The following is a 20,202-nucleotide window of genomic DNA, read 5'->3' as shown; positions in this document are numbered from 1 at the left end:
CCAATTTTTTTTTTTTTTTTTTTAAAAAAAAAACCTGTATGTACACTTGTGGTGTGCATGTGTGTGATGTAAGTGCTGAGACCCATGTGGAGGTAAGAGGACCACTTTGAAGAGTTAGTCCTCTCCTTCCATTGTGAGTTCCAGGTTTTAAATTCGGGCCACCAAGCTTATGCAGCAAGAACCACTCTTTTCTCTGGTTATGTTTGTCCAGTCTGTCATCCACTGCGTATCGCATGTTTGGAGGTCTGAAAAGAATGTTTCTAATCTGCCCGTTCAATCACGGGACCCCTGGATAAAGTGTTATGCTGGGTCATTTCCAGACTCCTAGGGAAGCAATAGAGCGACTGCCAGACTCTCAAATGTCCACAGGAGCCCATTAAGAATGACCACAACGGCAGGAGCATGAGGCAGAGCAATAGTTCTTGGGTATTAAAAGCATTCTGAGATTTGCCAAATGGAGCAAATCCATTGGTGTCTCCTGCCTAGGAAATAGTAAAATATAACTCATATCTCCTCAGAACCCCCTGCCCACTTTATTCATTTCAGCGGCTGCTGTTTACTTCTCTTTATTTCAGAGGCTAGACTTTGCAGGGAGCCTTAGTGTAGCAGGTGGCATTGGCGCTTACCATGAGGTATTACAGTGGAGAGAACTGCCCTCATTATGTGTTTTGCAGATAATAATCAAGTAAGTAAATCTTTAAAAAAAAATGCTTCCCCTAGGAAACTATCCAAGCGAAACCACATTGTTTGTTGAAAGTAAGTATTTTAGACCATTAGTGGGAGTCGGGCAGACATTTCTCAGAACAGTAAAGTCAAGGCGATGCCGTGGGAGCAGAGAAGCAGACAGCCTCCTAAGTCAGGCTATGATGCAGGGGACAGGCTGGGTTCTCTCAGGAGTTTAGAAAGGAAGTAAACATACAAACTAGCCCTGGGCCTCTAGTTCTGTGGAGCTTTTCTTTGTTTCTCTCTCCTTTTCCTAAATGTTTTCCAGTCCTGTCTTTTTTTTCCCCAAATGGTGTTGCCTGAGATGACCTGTTTTTTTTTTTTTAATGTGACTAGGAAAACTGCCCAGATAAAAAGAATTTGACCCAGACTACTGAACTCACAAACATCATCATATCTGAGGTTGTTTAATTTTTTTTTTGGCTGTTGTTTTTGTTTTTTTTAAGTTAGCTTCTTAAAATAAAAGGCCATTGTGCCATATACTTCTGCGTTTTACTTACTCTCCTTAAAAAAATTATATTTGGCTTCCTTCCCTTTCTAAACAATTATAATTTTTTAATGACTTACCCTGAAAACTGCTGTTTCACAAGTCCCGCTTCCTTCTGTTACCCAGCAATTGCACTGTGCTCCATCACTGCCCTGTAGTCCAAGAGCAGCCTGTGTCTGACCTCTGGATAGTCTTTCTTTGCTCAGGATAGAAATCTTTATTTCCATTTTACAGCTGCTCTCTACTCCATCCTAACTGCTTCCTCCTTGCATGCACTCCCTTGCACTTGTGAAGCATGCGTGCACACACACACACACACACACACACACACACACACACACCTTTTCTTACAGCACCAAACTAGACCACTCCATGGGTAGAAAGAAAAGCTTCTTGTGGGAAGCAAACTGCCAGAGAATAGAGGACAACACCTTGCAGGAGAAGCTTTGTCAGTTATGCGGACTGGACCGGCGGCAGCAGCAGGAGGGGTGCAGGCTGGAAGAGCCTGGGAGCTAGCATGGGGGCTCTTTGGGTCAGTCAGAAACTAGAGGCCCTTTGTCTAAAGTGGTTGACCACTGAGGGCAGATACAGAAAGTAATGGCCTTCCTGACACACTGGACCCTGTCTCCTGAGATCCCTGAGGAATGCTGAGTTTAGGTTTCTGTTCACACGATAGCAGTCCTTCTTTCTGCCGGTCAGAGTCCAGCCTGGGTTGGTCCCAAGCTGTCATTAAGACACTGTCAGCAGCACTGCCATTCGGGATGGTTTGGACCCAAGAGAACTTCTCTCTTTCCGTGCTGTTTCTGCTCCTCTCCTTGTTAAAGTCTGTCGCTGATGGCTAGAACTGATTGTTTTCTGATGATTTTCCCAAAACATGACCTTCTGCCATCACGAGCACATTATTGTGGCTGCCTAGCCATCAGTTTCTCCAGGAGGTAATGTGACCCCCGTCTTCTAGAGGGGACTCTGGCTCCCCCACATAACTAACTACCTAGGGCAGATATGAACATAGAATGCAGAACATCTCCACACAGATGGGACCTAGCCATCTTGGGAACTCAGTGGTCTAGCCACGACAACCTGCTAATGAGGAGGATGGGAGGAGTGTGTACCACGTATTTCATAGAGTTCACCCCAGATCTTAAATTATTTCAATGTCTTGCTACTATCTTATATAAAAAAAACTTTTGGATATTATTGCTGTTCCATGCACTTCCCATGAAGCCTAAGATTGGAATAGAAAAATGAGACACTGGAATAATACCAACAGTTCTGAGTATAAAACCCAGGTGTTCCTCACCATACTTGGAGCTGAGGACTCGGGGAGTGGGGATGGGAGGGGTAGAAATTCATTTGTTAAGACAGAGGGTTTGTACAGATGTGGAGAATGCAGGCTCACAGCAAACTGGATGGAAACTGCAGGCCAGGCCAGAGAAAGCGCTTCTCAGCACAGTGCAGGCAAACGCATCATGTGTGCCCCATTCTAACCCTGGGCTGGGTTCCCCGCTTCCTCTAATTCTTCAGCTGGAAAAACTGGACGCTAATGAAATTAAGTTTAAGCTTAACATCTTCTTTGGCCACTGCTATTTGGCAAAGCCTAACTCACAACCTATATGAGCTGTTTGCCTTTCTTCTTCTTTTCTTCCTAACATATATTAAAATAAGTGGGAGCCCTTGGTAAACGGGATTGAATTCCATAGAAGTCACAGCCCAACATAACACAGCATTCCAGAGAAGGTTGGCATCAGAGTTAGCTAAATGTCGGGCCGTTTTTCTACTTAACATTTTTGGGCAGAGAGGAAAGGGGGTAGAAATAAATTAAAAGGAAAGAAAAATTCTTTGCGGTCATAAAATTTTCAATATTTTAAAAATGGTAGTATTAATAACCAAACTGACTCATAAAATATTTTAAGAACTTTTACTATTTAGGCTAGAAATGTCATAGGTAGGTTATTAAAAAGAAGAAACTTAAAAAAATATGTAGCCACTTAAATTTTTCTCCCATTAAGTAGGAAAAAAACTGTTATATAATCTAACACACACTTGATCTGCTCTGCTGTACACCTCAGGGATGGGTAGAAGAGACCTGTGGGGAACTGTTTCTTGTGGGAAATGTGTGTGCAGCCGCTCTGGGATACGGGTCTTAGAATTCAGGTTTGGGAGGAACCCAGAGGGCATATGAACAGCTTCATTAGAGTTCCAATATGAAGAAAAGGTGCCTTCAGGGAAATTATCCTTAAATTGTAAGAATTGTGTTTGGGAACAATGTTTTTCCTTTGATCCCAGAGAAGTATCTGCAAAGGCCTGATGGTCAGGGAATTCTGAAAGTCCCTAAAGCAAACCCCTGCTTCCTTTCACCTTATTGAACAAATGTCTGTCCTCCCCTTCTGCTTGTGACCAGGTCTCATAGCATTAAGTCAGGCTTCCTCTGGGCTTCTTCTGTCTTTGACTCTATTACTAAATACTCAGCGGCAGAAGTTTTAAACGTTCCATGCCAGCGTCTGTAAACTAGGCTGCCTCATTCTGCATAGGGGCCTCTTAATGTGACTCATTTATTCAGTGTGCCTATGGTATGAATGCACACAGATGCATATTCATGCGTCTTTGTGCGTGCATGCACACCTGTGAGTATGTATGTGGAGGCCAGAGGACAACTTATTGTTTTTCCCAAAGGGTCTCTCATTGGCCTGAAGCTCACCGAGTAGGATAGACCAGCTGGCCAGCAAGCCCCAGTGATCTCTTTTGTCTCCACCTCCCCAGCTCTGAGACTGTATGTGCACCACACTGTCTGGAATTTTTATGTGGGTTCTGGGGCTCAAACTCAGGTCTTCATGCCTCAGCAAACACTTTCTCAACTGGGCTATCTCTAGCTCCAGGATTTTATTTCTTTGTTTGTTGTTTATATAAATATAATGTTTAACTTCTCTCAAATTCATTAAAAAAAATTCAGGGACGCCAAATCTTTACCTCTAAGTCCTTAGGTTTTCTGGTTGGTTGTTTTACATTGAGTCTGAGTTATAATTGAAGTCATTACACAAAGCACCTGAACTTATATAAACACAAGTGTTACAGTGCATGGGAGCCTTCATTAAGAAACGGGAACAAAAGGATCGAATACTTACATACTAATTAGACAAGAATAGTTTGTTGCCAAAGAGCAAGAGAATTAGGCAAGGAGGCTGGGAGGGGACAGTTACATTAATGCAGTCTATAGTTTTCTCAGTCTCCATCTTGTGTTTAGGGATCCCATCTCCTGCTTTTAAAAACACCGTGGAGGGGCAAAGTGGCATTCTGTCTCTGATATGCAGGTACCATTAATTCAAAAGGCAACATGCCACAGTGACACATTCGGGGAATATGGCTTAGCCCCAAAATCTTTTAACCAAACCTACTCCTGTGGATTGGAAATAGTAACAGCTTTGGAAGCATTGCAATAGTGCAGCTATTTATAATGAATTTATCAAGAGAAAACTATGGAGCAAATGTTTTGGGAAACAAAACCCTGCGGAGCTTTCTGTGCATAAAGAAGCAGAGACACCGGGTAGACCAGCTGAATTCTGGGCCATCCGGCTTGTCTGGATTTCCAGTCGTTTCAGAAGGAAAACTTGGTCCAGACGTGCCCTGACCTCTCCAGGATCTCCAGGCAGCAGTTCTTAGCTACAGCCGCCCTATAAAACCCCTCTGAGCATTACAGAATGTTCAGTGCTCGAAGCTAACTTTCTACCAGTTAAGCGATGGTCTCTCAACAGGACAAAGGCAATAGAACATTTAAAGGACCCCTTGTGTTTTTAATGAGTATTTGTGTTTAGAGCGACCGTGTCCCGTGTCACTGTGGAGCAACTGCTGTAGGGTGAGGTGGACCTCTCGTTTCATACCCTTTCAACACTTCAAATAAAATAATAAAATAAGATACACTGAAGTTAAAAAGAGAAAACATTCCAAAGATGTGACACAGGCTGAAGAGCTGGGTTGAAATGAAGCCCGTTCTTCCATGATCCTGGAGGTGGGCAGAGCGCAGAGCAAGGACAAGGGCCACGTTCTCTATACATTTGCTCCAAGATGATGGAAACCGTTCAAGCTCGAATTCAGAAACACATTTTTAAAAACTGCTTTGCTTCCCATCCAGGGTCAGTGAACTTCTGAAAATCAGCCAACTGTTTAAGGAATAAAACTTTTGTTAAGCCCTGATTGCTGTCCCTTATGTTTCCTCCCACCACGGAGATTCCAACGAAGCCCTTGGGAGAAATAACCCTGTCCTGTTTAAGCCATCAGAGCTTGCATTATTGCAGATGCACATTTCTTTATGTTGACATCTAGGGCTCAAAATGTTTTTAAAATACAACCTATCACCATGTTCCAAGTCTTAGGTTATATACTCTACCAAGGATGAAAACATTTTGAAGTTTTGTCCTTACAATCATTTGTTAGTGCCAGGTTCTCTTTTTTGAAACCAGGCTCTCTTTTTTTGTCCTCATCTTTGAAATAATCCAGTGAATGTAATTAGGTAAATTAATTACTTTTCTCTACTTTAATCTTTTTTCATTACAATTTACATAGCATTATAATTTGTAAATATTTTCTCTTGATACTGATATAGCTATAGGTTTAGGAAATTATGAAAAATGAACTGGATGAGGCAGATAAAGGTAGCTATATAAAATTTAAAGTCTAGGGCGAATTCTAAACTTTTTATGAACTTCCTACCAAAGTAAATTTTATCAGTTGTCATTTTTAACTAACAAGAATAAGCAAGCTGATACTATGATCTCAGTGATATAGTGGAAACAGACTTGGGCAATAACTGTCCCAAATGTCCAGACACTGAATGCAGAGGGTCCAGTGCTCCTGACAGAGGCTAAGGCACTCGAAGAGAGACATTTATTCCCAGAAACATGTCAGAAAGTCACTCTGGGGACCCGTGTGCTATTGCTTATAATTTAAGGTGGCAGATTCAGAGATGTACTTATTCAAGGTCTCCACATTATAATTGAGAACGCATGCTTTTGATGGTAGCTACACGAGAAAGCAGTGTGTGTTAGCAGTCAGAAAAATAAGGGTTCAAATCATTTCTGATACCTTAACAATGGACTAACTATGTTAACCTTTTTGAATGTTGATGTGTTTTATAGAAAATGGAAATACTAATAGTCTTCCCCACAAGTATGCTTGAGGAATTTAGGTGAAACAAAAAAAAAAAAAGCAGTACAATATTAGCTAAGTGTTAAAAGTGAATTTACTGGAATACCAAGAGGAACAGAGCCATAGTTTGCTTCTGAATCCAAAGAAAGCAGTTCTTGAGAATGATACAGAGGAAGAGCATAAGGAGGGGACTCACCAGTTTTCCTAAGATTAAAGAAGATGGCTCTTCACAACAACGGAGTAGAACTTGTCCAGCAACTCTTCCCTATCTGAATTATCAGATGTTAAATATGAAAGGTCACTTTCAGGAATTTAGGGAGATACTCTGCTACTAGCAGGAATATATCAAGGTGCAGAGTCCTAACGTTTCTTTTCCGGACTTTCCCCAGGGATTATTAGGGACTCTTTCCTAAAGGGTTTGTTTCCAACAGCAACAAATACAAAGTAGGGTCATCTAAATGGGAATTCATCTGGTTGTTTCCTTATTATATTAACTACTCGCCTCATTTTTCTACAATTTCCCGTAAACCCGATTATTGTCGGGTTTCATTTTTTTTGTAAACAATACTTCCCAAGTAGTATTATGTGCTTAACTCTTATCCTGCATCCCAAGATACTGAGTGTCTGCTTGCTGTTTTTGAGGATGCTAATGTAGATTGGAGGCTTCAAGTTGCACAGGATTTGGCTCTCTTATTTTCACCTAATAGTTTAGAACTTAATATTTATTGTCTACATCCATTATGTCATTAGGAGTTGTAAAGGTTTCTTTTTCTAGTTCTGAAAAGCAATCAAAAGATCAATAAGGGGGCACAACATGGCATAAAATAATAGCTTTCATGTACTCGGATAACAGCCCCTTTGAAGATGTAATGGAAAGAGACACCATTGAGATGAGAATAGCAGCGAAGAACACCGACAAATAGATGGTGTGAGAAAATTGTGAGAGCTCTGAAACATTCCTGCAGCATCATGAGTATCCTTGGATAAATGGAACGGGCCCAAGGCTCTTGGTCAGGCTGATAGAACAAAGATGTCTGAGTGAGTCTGCAGTAGAATCCCAAACTATGAATTCTATCTAGTCTTCTTCCCCAGAATGGCTGGCTCCTCACATTGGAGCCATCTCAAATTCCCCAAATGCGGTCATTGACCCAGTGACATCACCACCGCCAGAGAACCTGCTAGAATGCAGCTTGCTTTGCTTCTCCCTACACCTCTTGACTCAGACACCTAGAAAGGGAATCCAGCGACTTTTACTTCACGAAGCCTTCCAGATGATTTCAGCGTGAGCTAAGTTTGAGAACTGCCGCTCTAAGATCAAATTTAACTCGCACTGGCGTCGCCTTCGTGCTTCCAGTCCAGACTCGATCCTGCAGATGTGGAGCCCGATTCTAACTTCTAACATGCTTCCCCTGGAAGCTGATGCTGCAGGTCTGAGCAATGCATGGGTTAGCAAGATGAGGGCTAGTCCATCTGTTCCAGCTCACTCAAAACCGTTCTATCCTGTAACCTCCCCCGTGCTCATTTTATTTAATTTATTTATTTCTTTATTAATTAATTAAAGATTTCTGTCTCTTCCCCACCGCCGCCTCCCCTTTCCCTCCCCTTCCCCAATCAAGTCCCCCTCCCTCGTCAGCCCAAAGAGCAATCAGGGTTCCCTGCCCTGTGGGAAGTCCAAGGACCACCCACCTCCATCCAGGTCTAGTAAGGTGAGCATCCAAACTGCCTAGGCTCCCACAAAACCAATAGGTACAGTAGGATCAAAACCCATTGCCATTGTTCTTGAGTTCTCAGTAGTCCTCATTGTCTGCTATGTTCAGCGAGACCGGTTTTAACCCAGTCTGAAAAACTCCGTGCTCATTTTTGACCCAGGTGTTAATGATAACTAATAGTTTAGTGTGTGAGCCCTCCCAACACCGTGTTTACTTCCGATGGAATTTAACCCGAAGCTCTATGTTCTTTTCAGATATAATTTAACCAAAAATAATTTGAAAATGCATTTCAAGCTTTGGTGGAGATATTTTGGAGAGGCACTAGTTCATGTTTTTAAACCATGACACGTAGCTATGGTACTACGTCAAGAAAATGTCAAGAGAAAAGCAAGGGAGGACCTTTGTATCAATTATATTTTGTGTTTTTTTTTCTGAGTTCATACTATGTCTTGTTTCAGGTTTCCCTCAAATTTAGTCACTTAGCACATTAAGTATTTGCTGGAGCTCATGGTTTTCCTGGCTCAGCAATCTGAACAGGACACAGTCCCATGTGGAGTAGCTCACATGTGTAGGGATGGCTTCTACTGGTTTGGTGCGGGTCTCACATCGCGGACCTTTCAAACCTTCCTGATCTTTTTTTCCTGCCGTGCCTGCTGTGTGAGGACCAGACTTTCCCAATGGTCTCTCCACACACTGGCTTGCCAGCTGATCTCCAATGACAGAACCACATTCTCCTTTCCCTCTGTTCTTTTCTCGACACTTGACTAACTTGGGTGTCCTACAGGGTGGCTGATTTTAACACATCATTGGACACTGCGAAAGATCAGTGAACAACCTTAACACCTTATATGGGCCCAGCTTTCATATCTATTTTTTTTTGTCTGAGGAGGGGCCTTAGTGTGAAGATCAGGGAGTTTCATCTTTTAGCTGGAGTTATTAATTCTATTTCATTTACCATGTGTGGTGGTTGATTTTGGATGTCAACATGATTAGATTAATACTCATTTAGTTAATCTTCATTTGGGGGTATGTCTATTATGAGGGTGTTTCTGGGTAAAGCTAGTGTTTGAGTTGGTGGACTGGATATTAAAGTCCTCCCGCACCCAATGGGAGTGGGCGCCATCCAATCTACTAATGGCTTGGAGAATACAAAAGAGACAGGTGAGGGATATATTTTCATTTTCTCTCCAACTTTCCTTTTTAATTAGCTTACTGTCTCTCTTTCCTCCAAGTTCTCTTCTGTCCTCCTCTTCTTTACCCACTACCATTCTTCTCACACTGAAAAACTGGTGCAATCTTCTCCTGCCCTCCAGTGTCAGAACTCCAGCTTCTCTGTCCTTTGGCCCTAAACTGAGTTATAACATCATCTCCTCTACTTCTCAGGCCCTTGAACTTGAACTGAACCATATTGCCCACTTCCCTAATTCTCTAACTGGAAGATCAGAAGTTCAAGGTCAGCTTTGGAGACGGTGATGTGGGGAGTCTAGTGCCGATCTAGGCTACAGGTCACAAACAAACAAACCCAGTTGTTATTTCTCCCTACCTATTCATTTAAAGGTCTCACATTGGCAACTTAAAACTGCGCCAGTGCATATGTCAAATAGTTCTAATTAGAGCTTTCCCCCTACCTGGAGACAGAAGGTCTGGTCATAAGTCACTATTTGAAAACCAGATGGCATTGCAAATGTCACACATTTGTGCCCCTATCACTACCGTGAATTCCTTGAAAACAGTTATGTGGATAGTTTTCAAAACCTTAAGATACAGTTACAAGAAAAAAAAAACATATATGGGGATATATGGAGAGGGCCAGACATTGAGATTTTGAAAGCCTCAGGTTATTGGAAAGTATGAGCAAATGAGACACAGTAATGAACAGAGCTTGGATTTAGCCTTAATGTTTTTCCTAATGAGTTTAAGGTTATAAAAGAGATAGACACTAGTCTGGCTCACGAAGAAACTAAATATCCTCTAACTCATACCACAGAAGACATAGAGGGAATATTGGGGAAATGAAGAGATCTGTCTTAGAGAATTCAGTAACCCCAAAGTCTAAGTACGATAATACTACTGTGCTACAGTTTGCACCTGCAATGTCCTTCAAAGGCCCAGGAAAGGGTTGAGCTCCAGTTTTTCATGGTTTGGAGGCGCTGTTGGGAAGAGGTGGGGTGTAGTGGGAGGACTTAGGTTATTGCAGGCATGCGCTAAGTGGGAACGCGGGAAGCACAGCCCATCGCTCTTCCTCTCTATTGCTTCCTGAGGTAAGTGGCTTTGCTATGCCTTGAACCTCACATGATGTGCGACGGGGTCACGTGCCTGAGGTGGGACAAGCCTGTCATGAATGCTAACTCCCGAAACTGTGAGCCAAGACAAGCCTTATGCTTTTGACAGCTGACTTATCTTAGGTTTTTGTCGTAGTGACAAAAGTGGATGACAGTTACTAGTTGAAATCCTTGAAATGAGCCATGGAGGGAAGGAATGGCTTTTCTGCCTTCTGCTGACTCCTAGAGTCTTAGCCAGTTCTTATGGCAAAGCTTGGGATCATTAGCTTTTGAACTATTGTACCACATTTCAAGTGGATAGCTGCATTAGATTCCTACTAGATGTGTGCACACTTAGCAGTGTTTTACATGTATAAGAAGAAAATAATATATACTTTTAAAAACATAGTCTGAGAACATATATTATATGCAAAATATATATAAAATTCTTTAGTTATTTGTCTATCAAGACTTACTTTATAAGTTTTGCTAGATACTTTGTTCCATTCCTATTGGAAGTTAATAAGCTGGATGCGTCCTAAAACTACAAGGCTTATTACTTGAGTCTGAACAAAAAGTTAGGAATGCACAGGAGTAAAAGACCCTTATGTACTTATGATTAGATTTTTAGGGGATAATTAAATTACACAAATGAAAATCAAATATCCTTGCATTTTCTTGTATCGACCCCTTGTCTGGGGAGACATCAGACCCTTTCACAGAGCGCATTGTCCTTTCTCTGATGTAACACAGCAGCAGCGGGAGGAGAAGGCAGCTGCCCACATTTGTTACTGTGGCTTCAGGGAAATTAGAAGTTGGAAGGGGCAGTGAGCCTGGGCTTGGGTGAGTCCTGAGATGTCTTCCATTCACGTCATTTCTGAGTCTAAAGGAAAACTTCATAGCACACATTGGGGGACCCTTCTGCCACCTCCAGATATCTAATTCCAGGGTGATGATCTCCCAAATGCTCCTGTATAAACTTTCCTTAAAAGTCACCCCGGGCCATTGGCTGATTCTTGCTTGGGTATTTCTCCTCCTGTTATGGGAAAAGGTCTCTCTTACCTTGAAGAGCTCAGAGCCTCATCTGAAGCCTTTGGAACTGATGCAGATGTCTCCAAAGCATGGACTAAAGGATTGGTAGGGCCGACACCTTACTTGAAACCCCATCTACTTACATTTATTATGTTAGTGGGTTTTTCCTGAGTCCATTCCCTTTGGAAGGTCATTTAAGTTTGGTGTTCTTTCTAGAGAGCCCATCTATGATAACAAATTGTCCACACTTCTAAAGCTCTATCTACACAGACATCTTGTCTCCACACTTCTGGAGACCTGCACCCTTTAGACACAAAAGAACAGATGCCAATTCATGCTTCCTGTCTCTGGCCATCCCCTTCCAAGGCTGTTGAGGAAACAGATAAGGTGTCTTAGACTTGTTTATGTCCTGCACTAAATACCACTCCACCGGAATCGAACCAGGAGACAGGAAGAGGACCTGACTCATCTCAGGGTGACTTGTCAGAGTAGGAGGTTCAGCTCTTCTCCTATTTACTCAGCAAAATTTAGAGGCTGCTGGCTTGTCGGCTTGGATAACTTTGAAGGAAGCGTCCATAATCCTGAGTGTACTGAATACAAAAAGGCTCTGAGGCTGGGAGAGATGGGCCCCGGGGATTTCTCCTCACTCCCAGCCTCTACTAAGCTACTTTTGTAGAACTGCTGCCTCCACCTTTGGCCCAGCCCAAGAGCTGCATGGTTATGGGCTCAGTTCTATCTGCTTTCTAGGTCTCAGTAGACAGTGGTGTATAAGCTCCTAGTCAAGAAGGGCTAAGGAAAGTCACTCACATTCTTTTTACTGGTTTATTTATTCTCATTTTGTCATCTCTGCCAATCTCTATGTCTCCATACCTAATACACACTCCTGATGCTGCCCCTCTGAAACTTGAAGGAGAGTGTTTTATGTGTGTGTGTGTGTGTGTGTGTGTGTGTGTGTGTGTGTGTGTGTGTTAACACTTCTGGACTACAAAGAGTGGGTGTTTTCTCTCATACTGATTCTCCAATGTAAAGTAAGTGTCCTACACTTTAGCTCATTTTTGACACTAACTGGAGTTAAGCATGTGTCCCATGAAGGTTTAGAACCCATTCCCCAAGAATTTTCCCTGACTTTGGATGCCATTTGGATGAGTGACTTTTGATTCTATTTCTTCATGAGCACTAGGTGCCCAGGCTGCTTACGGCTTGTGCTGGGGCAGCAGCTACCAGTTAGAGGCACTCTTGATTCTTTTTTTCACAATGGTTGATTCACTAGGGTAGCTCACACGACTCAGGAAAGCGTTATACTTATTACCTGTTTGGACTTTTCGTTACATTTGCTATGTGTGTGAGCATGTATGAGTGTGTATGTGGAGTGTTTATGTGTAAATGTGTGTATGTATATGTGAATATGTGTGTGTGCTTGTATGAGTGTGTGGTGTGTGTGTGTATAAGTGGTATGGTGTGGTGTATGTGTGTGTGTGTGTGTGTTTGTGTGCACGCACGTGTTCATCCCCTGATTTCCCAGCCCATTCCTACTCTCTGGAAGTCAAAGGATGAGGTTGAAATGTCAGCCTTTTAGTCACCTGGTTGTTCCTGGCAGCCACCCCAGTCTACAGATGTTTAGGAGTCACATCATTAGTAAAAGGACACATGGTAAGAATCCAAGGGTCTGGCTGGGCGGTGGTGCACTCCTTTAATCCCAGGATTTGGGAGGCAGAAGCAGGTGGATCTCTGTGAGTTCAAGGCCAGCCTGGTCTACAGAGCTTGTTCTAGGACAGCCAGGGCTACACAGAGAAACCCTGTCTTGAAAAGCAAAACAAATGAACAACAGCAACAAAAAGAATCCAAGGGTTCTAGAAACTTTGGGCCAAGTTATTATAAATCATAATCTCAGGATTTTCCGGGGCTGTCTGTGGCGCTTGGTTACAGTAGCCCAGTGAAACTGAGCCATACCCACAATATAGTAGGCTCCATGCCTGCACCTAGGATTTTAGTAGGGACCCATAAAAATGATTTTCAATTACAAAACAGGGGGGAGGGATGGAATTTTTATTGAGAAACATTTTAATATACAATATTAATGTATTGGTCTTTATATCAATGCAGTCTTGCATGTGGGCCTTATATGATTGTCTTTTAGACATTAGAAATTGGCCTGTGAGGGCATAAGTGCCTTTAGCATACAGCAATCATGAGGTAGCCCTGCCCCAGAGATAGACTTCCACGACCTGGCAGCCATGTGGAAACCTCTGAGTTTTAGACATTATATTCTTTCAGTTGGTGATTTTTGAGAATGGAGTTCTTCCGAGCAAAGGAATGTTTAATGTTAGAATTCCTTCATCTTGAAAGGTGTTGGATATATTTGTGAAAGGCTTCCTGGTGACCACTCTGCAGATGCCACTGTGCACAGACCCCCTCCCCCCATACCACAACAGACACTTGCAACGAGCGGCAGACCACTTTGCCAGAGTCTGTGGGCTGAGTTATAAAATCTTAGCATCTTAGCGCTTACAGTAACTGTCGGACCTCCGTGGCCCAACCCTCCACCAACTCAGTGTGTCTTTGTCCTCACTCAGCATCTCAGTTTTCTCTGTGTTATCATCTTCTGAAGAAGCTCTGTTGGTGAGAAAACGCAGAGGCATAGGTTGGTGCGGAGACAGCAGGACACTCTCAGAATAAGTGTACCTCTGTCCGCCTGAGCCAGCGATGGTTGGCGATTCACAGCCCCTGGGCGGAGCCCACCAGGATCATTGTTGTCTCTTCCTCTTGGGGGGATTGTTCCAGACCATCATCTACCACCTTGTGGAGAGCACTGTAGTGTTCCCGGTCTTGGTGGAATGCATGTAGCTCTGAAGCCGCCTCCCAGGCAGCAAAAGAGGGCATGGGAAAGGGATCCGGCCTCTTGTTTTCAAAAAAGCATTTCAGGTTCCTCTCACTCAGCTTGTTGGCACATTCCAGGAGTTTGTTTTCCAATTGTTCCTTCTCACTTTGTGCGTACGTCTTCCAAAAATTCAGCTGCAGATAGCTGACTTTAGATTTGCAACGTGCATAGCAAGTGGTCAGCATAGAGAAGAAGGATGCCGAACAAATCAGACACCATCCTAGAATCTTAGGGAAAAAGAGATATTGAGGACACAGAAAAGCAAAATGACGTCTCAGAGAGCTGGGTACTATTCCGGGAGAGAATATAACCATGTTAATACCACAGTCGTTACTGCCATCTCATCTCAAATTACTCTAAATGCTTAACTCTAAATGCTTTTTGACAGTCAAAATAAAGATGAAGTTGACTCAACGTTGTTGCTATGAAAAGCAATAACCAGAAAGCTGACAGATGGAAAGAGTGATTACTGAATAACTCACTCCTAAAGCACTTCCAATGGTATGGCTAGAAGAAAGAATTCTTTTTAATGCATCGTGGTTGTTATTTGAATGAACAAGCGGTTTGTGAGCCAGGTGTCCAGGCGTTCATCAACTCATTCACACACTCCTGATCAACTTTTCCCATGGGACTTTGTAGAGAGCAGCAGCCACTCTATGGATCCCAAGTGCATTGCTCACAGTTGAAAATAAACAGACAAGCAAAAACGATACAATAATTGCAGCAGTACATAGAAACTTTAAGAATTTAAAGCTGTTCTAAATGTTTAGAGATAAAAAGGGGGAGGGTCAGGTCATTTCAAACTTTGAGGATTGTTTGTTCTTAATTTCTGAAGTTAGAAAAAGCAAGCAGTTTCCTAAGCACGAATGCTCTTATTGGTGTTTTAACTTTAAAATCAAAAGTCTATAGTTAACCTATCTTCTAAATTTGCTGGTCCAATTTTGAACTTTTCATAATTTGAGTTAATTTTATATTTGAACAACTAACCAATTTCTTGAAATCATCTTTCGATTTCAGTTCAAAGGACGCTCGACAGATGGTCCCAACTGAGCACATGAGCAATAGCCTGCAGTTGGGTCCCCTCAGATCATATGAGAGCCAAAATGAGCTTTAACTCAGTGGTCCCCAAACTCAGGGGTTACTAGAAGGGTCTCACCCCGTATAAGTGCCATTTCTGAGTTGGTATTCCTCAGGCGAAACACCTGGCCTTCTCCTCACCATGGGTGTTCCCTGTACCTTTTTCTCTATTATGATTTTAAGGTTACCATCTCAGAAGATATTTGGGGGAACCCAAAGAAATGATAGTGGGCAAGAAGCTCGTGAGTTCCACCTGCTATCCACTCATTTGCAAGCGTCTCTTTCTGTCCTCTGGAAGCAGGTGAGGCACAGTCACTACCATAGCGTCCTGCTCTCCTTCAGCCATCGGTGGGCTTGTGGCTGACCCCCTCGGACCTTCCTTTCTTTCAGCATCCCTTCTTCATTGTGACTGGGCCTCCTGTGTTTGAAGCTATCTCCCCACACCTACCTGAGCTAATCCTGATGAGCTAGAAACTATGTGATCGGCTCAGATCGGCTCTCGCTTTCTGTACAACCTCAGCGTTGGCTGTTTCTCACTGCTGAGTCTTCTCCTCCCAGGCCCACAGCACCTAGAACTCCAGCTAGAATGAGGAGATTGTACCACATCCAGCCCCGAATGGTATCCTATTTGTCTCTTTCCCCAAATCCTGCCAGTTTTCTCCGCATCTTGAAATACTTAATAATGTCCTAGAAACTTTATGCCTCTTTATGTCCATTCACTCTAAGTAACTTTCCAGAGATAGTGTCACCATCCCCCACTGTGATAAGGATGGGGTTGAGGGTTCTGCACCACAGAGCTGGGGAGTGGCAGCATCAGGATTCAAAGTCAGCTGACTGCAAGGCTGAGCTCTTTCCACTACTCCGTTCCACCATCCTGAAGAACAGAGTCACCCAGCTGGGTTTCTTGTTGCTCTGCCCCACCCACCCAGGAATGAATGCACTTTTCCACCTCCGCCCACATGGCCAATTATTGTTTTGAACTGTGTGGTGCTTGCTGCCGTCTGAACCTCACAGTCAGCACCTGCTGTTGCCACATCTCCCTTCATCCACATCTCTCGGATATCCTCCTGTAGGTCTTAACCCCAAGTCCTTATTCTACCGAAAATTCAACAGGTCATTGTGGCCAAGCTAAGTTATAACCAGATGTGCATATTTTCTTTGGGCTTAGATTTAAAGAAGTGCTTACACAGTGATGAGCGTTTGGACTTGGCATTGGCTGGATGGAGCCTGGTGCCTGTGGATGTCAGCCATGTGTCATTTGTACTATGATAACATTAGTAATTAATACCTTCCCTCAACAAAAGACGGAATGCATTCAGGAGCCTGACCTGTTCCATCTAACCTATGCTTTGTGCATTAAACAAAGGAGTTTATTTAGGAACATTCTTTGGCTTATTAGTTTATGAAGAATATGATTTTATTACTATTTTAGATGGTACGAGCCAACTTTGCTTTGATGCGTTTGTTATAACCGCAAGTTCTTTCTAAAATAGTAAAAGTATAGTGTGCCTGTGCTAACAGCACTCCTGAGAAATGGTGACTCCTTTTGCTCCTATCTACTCCTATTGCTTCTTCTGACCTCAGAAATAGGAAATCAACTTTATCTCAAGGCCAGGCCGGGGCTATGTATGCATGGAGATCTGTGCTCATATACCTGGCCATATGACAAGTTCCTTCCCTGTGTTGATTAGCTGAAGCTGTAAATTACTTCTCGAAAGTAAAGCAACGCTCCAAATTCCGAGCTTCTAAAGGACGGCGGGAGCATCTTTAGCTGTACAGCATAGAGAGAAAAGTCATCATCTCTCTAGGGAATGTGGTCACTCTTCACTGAAGGCCGTCTAAAGACGGCTTGGCCCCTCTTTCGTTTGGGAAACTCTCGATCCCGGCAGCATCCAGGCACACAAGGAGCAGTGGCCAGTGTGGTCACTCAAGCGAGTTTCCATGCTCATGACACCGCCTGCTACTTTGAGAAGGAGAAGCTGATTTGGCTCGGCTGTATTTCGGTGGATGAAGAAGTTGTGTCTGCGATTTTTGAGAAACCAGCTTGAAAATTAAGTAATCGATAGAAGGCAGTAATGCTTAATCACAGCTTGGGGTTCGCACTCAGTGTGTGGCTTTTCGTTCTGCATTATTTACAAAGTCAACCCAGAGAGACGGCTTTGAGCACTTAAGTATTTACATATGCATAACCCAGAGGGTATTTTCTGTTTGGAAACGGAGACTACACTATCCAATCAGCAATTTTACTGATCCATCCTGTCCCTGAGAAGCTTCTCCTGAGATTGTCTCAATGCGCCATCCTGTTTTAATTTCCACTTAGTGTCAAAATATTCCGGCAAGACTCAAACTCTGGCCTGGCAGACAGGAAGACAGAGAGGAATCTCCAAGTTCACACTTGGAACAAAGGGTGACATTTGTCCTTACCTGAGACTGGGCTTGCAGGGACAACTTCACCTCCTCGTTGTCCGTGGGTGCCATGCTGCTTCTGCCACAGGAGACTTTGTACAGCTCTTCCCAGCACTCTTTGGGCTTGCCCTTGCAAATCATCTCCAGGAGACGTGTGCTCCTTGTCCCGCTCATGGCACATTCGTAAAACGTCCCGTTCAGCAAAGCCACAGAGAGCCACATCACTGGAGCCACCAGTGAACTCAGTGTGATGTGGCCCAGGACGTAGAAGAAGCGGCAGCAGCGTTTCCTGGGGAAGATTTTCTTGGGATTTATGCAGCAGCCAGTGAAGAGTCTCCACGCCTTGTTATTTAGAAAGAACCCAAGGATCAGTAACACCCAGGCAGGGGCAAAGAGGAAAACCAGCCCATAGGCTGTGTTCTCCGTGCTGCAGGGGCACTTAAAGGCCACTAGTGAGAAGAGACGCTCACTTCCCAGGGTCAGCAAAGCCATGAAGCTGTAGCCAATAGCCGTCTTTTGGTTAAGAAAGAATTTCAGAATGCTCTGAAACGCATCCATGTTGGAGACACAGGACGAGGGGAAGAGGAAAGAGCGCTTGCCTTGGTTTTAGCACAGCAGCTGTCGCTGTGGAGGGTGGAGCCCTTTTGAAACAACAGTCCTCCTCTGTCTGCCTCCAGCCAGATAAGGAAACAATGTCATTCCCCAGGAATGCTAATTTCCCAACAACGTTCAGATTATGCCTCCTACTGGTGACTGCTGACACTTGAGGGCTGAGACACTGAAGATGAAAAGCAAAGTGCACAGGTTCCTATTAATAATCTTCCGGTGGGCTTTTGATTGCAAATCGAAAGTTCCCACACAAATTATGGTACAGAAAATTTCCAGCAGGAGACTCGGTCCTCGTGGAAATGGGTTTCAGCCATTGACTGACTGGTAGCATTTCACAATAGGTTTCTTCTCTTGCTCTATGCCCTAAGACCTGGTAGACAGCGGTTCAGGTGTCCTAAAAGGGCTTGCACTAAAGACTTGAAACACCGTTTAGGATTGGGATGATTGGAATTTATGAGGGAAGTCTAGTATCTAACTAAACTTTCAGAGAAAAAGAGGAGCCCTCACTTCTCTTCATGTGACTCCTTGATTCAGATCTTGGTCATTTTGACACAAAGAAAACCCTTCTAGAGCAGACTTGGAGTCTACATGAGGATGTCTTCAGGCCTCCCAGCTGCCCACCAGGTGGTAGATTTGGACCTTTGCTGAAACACGGCGTGGCGTTTCATGCCGAGACACGTTTCTGTCTAAAGTGTCTCTGCCCCATCTGCACCCCACTTTGTCCACTTGTCAAATGCTAGCTTGCTCCATGCTCGTGTGTTCTAGGTCTAATTCTGGTGTCGAACATAGACTTCAAACTCATTCAGTAGCTTGATTTGCAAGTGACGACTGAACTTACACTGTGGCAGGCCCATGAGAGACAGGTGCTCCTCCATAAGAGCCAATTAAATTGAACCAAATGAGCAAATGAATGGACATTTTTCACCTTCAAATTATAAATAATTTAAGAAAATTGCTTCCATTTCTCTTATGCTGCTTTTAATTTTAAAATTAAGCTAATTAAGGCCTTTGGAGGATGGCAGCACGTCAAGCTGACAAATTTCCATTAATAAGCTTTAGAAGCTGGGCCTTGGTGTTTGGTGAAATTGCCTTGGATTAGGAGCCAGGAACTAAAAGGTCGGTCTTCACTTCTCTAAATACCAGATCACACATTTGTGAAACTTATGCTTCCAAAGAAGCAGTGGAGCCCGTGAGAGAGAGGGCTGATGGGTAAAGGTGAATTCCAGTAAGCCTGAGGATCCGAGTTCTATCCTTAGAACCCGCATGGTAGGACAGGGGAACCAGCTTCTCCTTGTCCACTGATGTCTGCCAACCACACACATGCACACACACACACACACACACACAACAAATAAATGTAAAATAATGTTTCAAGCAGAAGCGAGTCCCAGCCCTGCTTAAGATCTGCATAGAAACAAAGACAGACAGAAAGCAAAGGCTGTGAAGGACAGTTGGGGTGTCTAAGGTTTCTTCTGGCTCTGTGCTGCGGGGTTCTTGGCATCCTACACTGCAGCAGTCACTTTCGACAATTGCATTATCACACATTAATGTTGCTCCCACCACTGCGTCTTGCTCCTCCTCGAAGATCAACATCTACAGTATAATTCTGTATCCAAAACCACATCCCCATGTCTAATCTGCCCCATGGCACAGTATGTTCTCAGACCAGTGCCCTCCTCTGGTGGAATATGCCTGGAACCTCTGAACTCTTAATCTCAGGGTCTGCCACGATCAGTGTGGCATATACCACAATGTTGTGTTGATGCATTTTCTCCAAGGGTTTTTAGAAATAATATTTTCTTTTTACAAACCATATTGTTCCACAAAACCTAGTACTGTAGGATATTCTAGAAGAATTAAAAAATAATTTAAGAGTCTCCC

General features: G+C 43.4%; 2 protein-coding genes across 2 annotated transcripts in view; one reads left to right on the top strand and one right to left on the bottom strand.

Moving 5' to 3' along the window:
- Window positions 1-20,202, top strand: part of Trappc3l (trafficking protein particle complex subunit 3L) — a 45,911-nt gene that overhangs the window by 20,326 nt on the left and 5,383 nt on the right. Inside the window, exon 3 of the mRNA XM_050137965.1 lies at window positions 15,490-15,607. Coding sequence (XP_049993922.1) covers window positions 15,490-15,607 — 118 coding nt within the window. The remainder of the gene's footprint in view (window positions 1-15,489; window positions 15,608-20,202) is intronic.
- On the bottom strand, window positions 13,389-18,345 carry Calhm5 (calcium homeostasis modulator family member 5). The gene is made up of 2 exons (XM_050138005.1): window positions 17,731-18,345; window positions 13,389-14,456 (listed from the first exon to the last, which is right to left on the bottom strand). The coding sequence occupies exons 1-2, from the start codon at window positions 18,268-18,270 to the stop codon at window positions 14,067-14,069; spliced, it is 930 nt and encodes a 309-aa protein (XP_049993962.1). The 5' UTR covers window positions 18,271-18,345; the 3' UTR covers window positions 13,389-14,066.

The sequence above is a fragment of the Alexandromys fortis genome, unplaced genomic scaffold (assembly GCF_014885135.2).
Source record: "Alexandromys fortis isolate MF-2015 unplaced genomic scaffold, M_Fortis_MF-2015_v1.1 scaffold_14, whole genome shotgun sequence".
NCBI lineage: Eukaryota > Metazoa > Chordata > Mammalia > Rodentia > Cricetidae > Alexandromys > Alexandromys fortis.
The sequence above is the reverse complement of the archived record's forward strand: the minus strand, read 5'-3'. Positions and strand labels throughout refer to the sequence as shown.

Bases quoted from the DNA above. Each gene is read 5' to 3' on its own strand.
- Calhm5 (XM_050138005.1), bottom strand. From the start codon at position 18,270: ATGGATGCGTTTCAGAGCATTCTGAAATTCTTTCTTAACCAAAAGACG. The intron at 14,457-17,730 runs GTAAGGACAAAT...TTTTTCCCTAAG, and splicing joins CCCTGCAAGCCCAGTCTCAG to ATTCTAGGATGGTGTCTGAT.